Source organism: Euwallacea similis, chromosome 1 (assembly GCF_039881205.1).
Source record: "Euwallacea similis isolate ESF13 chromosome 1, ESF131.1, whole genome shotgun sequence".
NCBI classification, from domain to species: domain Eukaryota; kingdom Metazoa; phylum Arthropoda; class Insecta; order Coleoptera; family Curculionidae; genus Euwallacea; species Euwallacea similis.
This window is the reverse complement of record NC_089609.1, coordinates 5,022,401-5,027,274: the sequence shown is the minus strand read 5'-3', so window position 1 is coordinate 5,027,274 and position 4,874 is coordinate 5,022,401. Positions and strand designations below refer to the sequence as shown.

Here is a 4,874-nt window from a genome sequence, read left to right as displayed (position 1 = left end):
CTAAAAAAATAAAATGTGTTGTTTTGTGTTCTGCATCAAACCATTACTATTTTAGAAACAGAAATGCTACAAATGACTTACCACTTCGAGAATTCAAGTAAATTGGATTTTATTGAAGTAGTTGAACCTTTTGACCCCTGTTCAAAGTACAATCAGGTTGCATGTAAACAAATAGGAGGGAGTAGGGAAAAAATAACTCAAATACTGATAAAAATAACTGTTCCTACTTAAAGCTAATCTGCTAGTAAATATTGGTTAAATTCACATATAAATTATTAAATTAATAATAAATGATTTTGTTAAATTAATAAAATAAATGTTAATTAAAACTGCAATTAAATTGACATTGCGCACCGTTTGTCAAAACATGATCAGCTGATTGTCGAAGAAAATAATATATAATATTTACGATAACTTTATTATGTATTATATTATGTAACGAACGCATAGCACTTTTGATTTTATTTAATAAATAAATTCCACCAACGTAAATATACTTTTAAATTGTATAGTGCCATCTATGGGATTATGCAATAATTTGAATTACGTGGACGGTCACCAATCTGTACAGATTTCAGAATTACGAACACATCTGAATTTACCAACCTTCTTCGGATACAGAGTTGCAATTAAATCCAAGCTCCCGGTGTATGTACAATATGCGGAATATACCAATGAAAACTTTTCACCTGGCTTATTTTGATCATATGCCACCATAGGTCAAGTGCCACTTCATTTGAAAGAGATTTCGATTCTGATTGTGAGCATGTAATTTTTTTTCAATTTTCAAAAACCAGGTACACGCTTTCCAGTGGTACACCCTGTACATTATTAAGTACGTTAATTGTTAAGTTAATTGTGTGGAATAAAATTACCATGAACGACACTATCTTCGTAAAATTGGAGGCGTATATCACAATTTTTCCCTAAAAATAACTAGTGAAAATTTGGTACTCCGATTTCAGCAAGATTGAGTTCCGCAGAAGCTATAGGATAAAACTTTGATATATTACAGTCAAAACTCGAATTGGACAACTGCGATTTTTTGGCTCAAAAAATGTCATGATGTATAGTCCATGATATAGTGAAATAGATGGACCATGAGTAGCGAAACTGAGCAATGAGCGATAAAAACAATCTATACCCGTTTAGCAGCTAGTACTGTGCGTTCTGTTTCAACGACGTTACTAGTCAGAACGAAACGAAGTGACCACTAATAATGGCAAACTGATTCACTTTTTCAGAATTTTTTCCACCTTTCAGAGCAAGGGCTCAATAAAAAATATAGTTCATTTTTTTTGAGATGATTAATAAGAAAGACCATTCCAAAAACGCTCTTGAAACCTTGGATACCAAAAAATAGTGAGAGCACGGCTTTTTTATTCGAACTTGTTTCCTTGAATTTCTGATGATGGAGATGGAGATGAAAACATACATTAAAAGCTATATATGTAGGGTGTACCACTGAAAACTTTGCGTCCAGCTTACTTTGAACTACGATTAAAATATTAAAAATTGCCCCGACAATCAGAATGGAAAATCCTTTCAAATGAGGTATCACTCGATTCACAGTGCCATTTGAAATTTCGAAGTTGAATGCACCCCGCGAAGGGCGTGTTTTGGTGAATCTGCATTTAGCTTTAAAATGTGCCCCCCTCGAAAATAAAATCGACGTGTCGCAGCAATTTCTAATATTTTAATTGTAATTCAAGATAAGCCGAGTGCAACGTTTTCAATGGTATACACTGTATGTAATCAAATAAGGATATGGTATGTTAAACTGAGACGCTTTTGTGTAAATTAAGGGAAAATTGAACGCATAGCTGTCATATATAAAGGCGAACAAAAAACGGACGCGATTTTCCATTCCCTTTATTTACAAAGCAGAACAATACAAGCACTGAACGTATAACTATAGAAAGTACCGAAGTGGCTCAGAACGAAAACCTGAAAAACAACCGTGAACCGCAAGTTATAAACTATTGAATAAAACTCACTGATGTTATAAAGCGCCTAAAAACCTATGCGTACAATTTTTACTTCTACTAACGTTTAGAGTTTCATATTTGATTCTACTACAAAAGGAAATCACTGAGGTATGTACACAGTCAACTTTTTACAATGGATACTAGTGAGTTATAATTGGACATTTACAGTACAACTGACTTAATTTTATGGCCTAACAGTTAAGTCTCTTTACATGTCACTGTTATTGCAACAAGATAAAATCAATATCAATAAAATATTCAGTTAACGTTTATCGAGTTTTGCTATTTGGAAATAATAGGGTGAATTAGATGGCTGTTGGGAACTTATCGAAAATGTCAATTGGCCGACTCTTCCCATAGTCTTGCCTTGACAGACAGACAAAGTGCCATACTTTTGTCTGACACAGATAAAAATTATAGGAATTTGTCTGCCTAATTATGAAACTGGAATTTCTATGGTTTAGCATTTTGATGATCTTGGAGATCCAAGCTAGGTTGATGAGTTCTAGGTCATAATTCGTTACGTTAATGGAAATTTGTTAAAACTACTATTGCCACATCTTTCTGTTTGTGCTACAATCTCTTTTCTTATTTTAGTGCTACTTAGTCCCTGTACTTCAAACATTAAGAATAATATGGCCATCTAATACTTGTTAAAACCTGTGACATCCAAATAAGTTTTTAAAGAAGGATGGAGAATTCGTTTAAATATACCCTTTAAAAATTCCAACTTTCATAAGAAAGTCCATATTGCCACATTTTTGTTCAGAAAATACTCCTTTACCCAACTTTAGGACTAAAAAAAATCACGGAATTGCACGTTTTTACTTATAAAAATTCACTACCTAATTTGTCACTTTCTTACAAAACATATTTAAATGGATCGGATGGATGTTTTAGAATAATAAATGTACTTTATTTTACATAATTTTACGACTGTTTTGACTGCTAAATTGTGCCTTTTATACTGCTCGAAGGTCGGTATTTATATTTTTTAAGTTTTAGTTTATAGGTTTTAAATTAAGGATTATTATCGCTAGTACTAAAAATATTCCTACGTACTTGAGATTAATATACTATAAAAATAAAAACAATAGTTAAAAACAATATTATTCTGTAACTTTTAACAAATTATCTAAAATTGATTAAAAATAAGACCTCACAATACATAGGATAAAAATTATGACTGGCATAAAAATCATTGAATCTTATGAAATTGCAATAAAAATAGTTTCTACAAATGTCCTCCACGCAAGTAAACAATAACTAAAAGTGAATAAAATAATAAAAATCATTAAAATACCTCATTATTCTCAATTAATAATATAACTTTAAAAGCAGTCCAACGTGAGTGTATATTAAGTATTCAGTTAAAATACATGATTTTTATGAATTTCAGCCCATAAAATTCCCCCAAAGATATTGCACATACAGAGGGGATAATGAATGGACAGGTGAGGAAAATATTTGCTTTTCGTTTTTGTTTTGGAAACAGGCACCGAACGATAAGTATGTTATGGTCAGTTCGTAGTTTCTATCTAATTAAATTGTTCAATATTCTGAATTTTTGTATTCACTTTTCAACCCAATTCACAACCAATTAAAAAACACGTCCATAATTTAATACATTAAAATAGTTAAGTACAAAGCCATTATGTTTAAATTGGGCGGGGCACCGTGAAAGTCATTAAAAAATTTAAAAAAACATCTTTTGCAAGTAAAAAAGATTTTTCTCATTCCGTTACATGTTAACATGAAATTAAAGAGAAAAATCTTTTAACGAACAGCAATAGCTTCAACGCTAGTAATGGAAAACAAATCTTTCCCTATTACACCAATTTTTCATCATCACCACGACTTTTCTGAGCGTGAATTTTACCGGTATGAAATTCTAAAATCTCCAGATCCTAGAATCCACCTAGCTCTATTTAATACCAACTTAACATAACCTCTATTTAACCATTCGTATCACACATACTGATTAGAGGATTTGACGAGGATTGATCCTCTTCTATATTACTCGACCCGTTAAATATTTAAACCTATAAGTTCACTTAAAAAGTCTTCCGGTACCTATTAGATGGCACATCGTCGAAATGCACCTTTGGGTTGTTTGTTTTCTCACTATGAGTACATTTAGTAAATTTTAACATGCAGATATTTTCATGAGGCATTAATGTAGGGAATACTGCTTATGCCCTTGAACAATTATTCTGTAACAAGCTTCCGTTATATGAAATCGGGATTAAATGTCTGCATGAAGATAGAGTATTGCTGATTTCCATGGTGTTTGATTTTCCCATAATTGCTAAAGGGGCGGGATTATAGTCTACTTATTGTTCTGTCAGGTATTTCTCCATTTTCTATATCCGTTAGACTAACCTATAGATTGTGCTTCTCGAAACTCAGTAACCTGAAAAAAAAATGAGACATTTAAAGAGGAAACACACTTGAAAACGCGAGATATCAGTTATTTGATAATATTAAGGTATTTTATATTTAATGATATTCTTATATAAATCGGAAAATACAGTTTCAATGCAGTATCTATCATTAAAAATACGATACCACATTGAAATCTAAGGTACATCTCTACTACATTAATCAATTACTCAAAATTGGATTAAATCTCGGGTCTATTGACAAATTAATTTAAAAAGACATACCGTTAGGTTCTGAGTTATTTGGAGCTGCTGGACTGGGCTGCTGCGAGCCGCTAGATTGAGCCCTACCATGGGAACTCTCATACTCCATCACTTCTTGGTAGATGAGCTCTTTCCACTGCTCTACAGTGTGCTCTCGCTCGTCTACGCTGTGATCATACGGACCAGGCGCCGGCTACAATAATAATATACCAATTAGTGAATGAGAAAAAAACACCTTAAT

The 4,874-nt window shown here is 32.3% G+C and overlaps 1 protein-coding gene across 3 annotated transcripts in view; it reads right to left on the bottom strand.

The window, feature by feature from the left end:
• Positions 1 to 1,856: 1,856 nt before the first annotated feature.
• bsk (mitogen-activated protein kinase dJNK) overlaps positions 1,857 to 4,874 on the bottom strand; it is a 35,990-nt gene continuing 32,972 nt past the window's right edge. For all 3 annotated transcript variants that reach the window (XM_066395760.1, XM_066395777.1, XM_066395768.1), the window contains 2 exons: positions 4,655 to 4,826; positions 1,857 to 4,401 (listed from right to left, as the gene is read on the bottom strand). In XM_066395760.1, the coding sequence (XP_066251857.1) occupies positions 4,394 to 4,401; positions 4,655 to 4,826 (180 nt within the window). In that variant the 3' untranslated portion in view covers positions 1,857 to 4,393. The remainder of the gene's footprint in view (positions 4,402 to 4,654; positions 4,827 to 4,874) is intronic.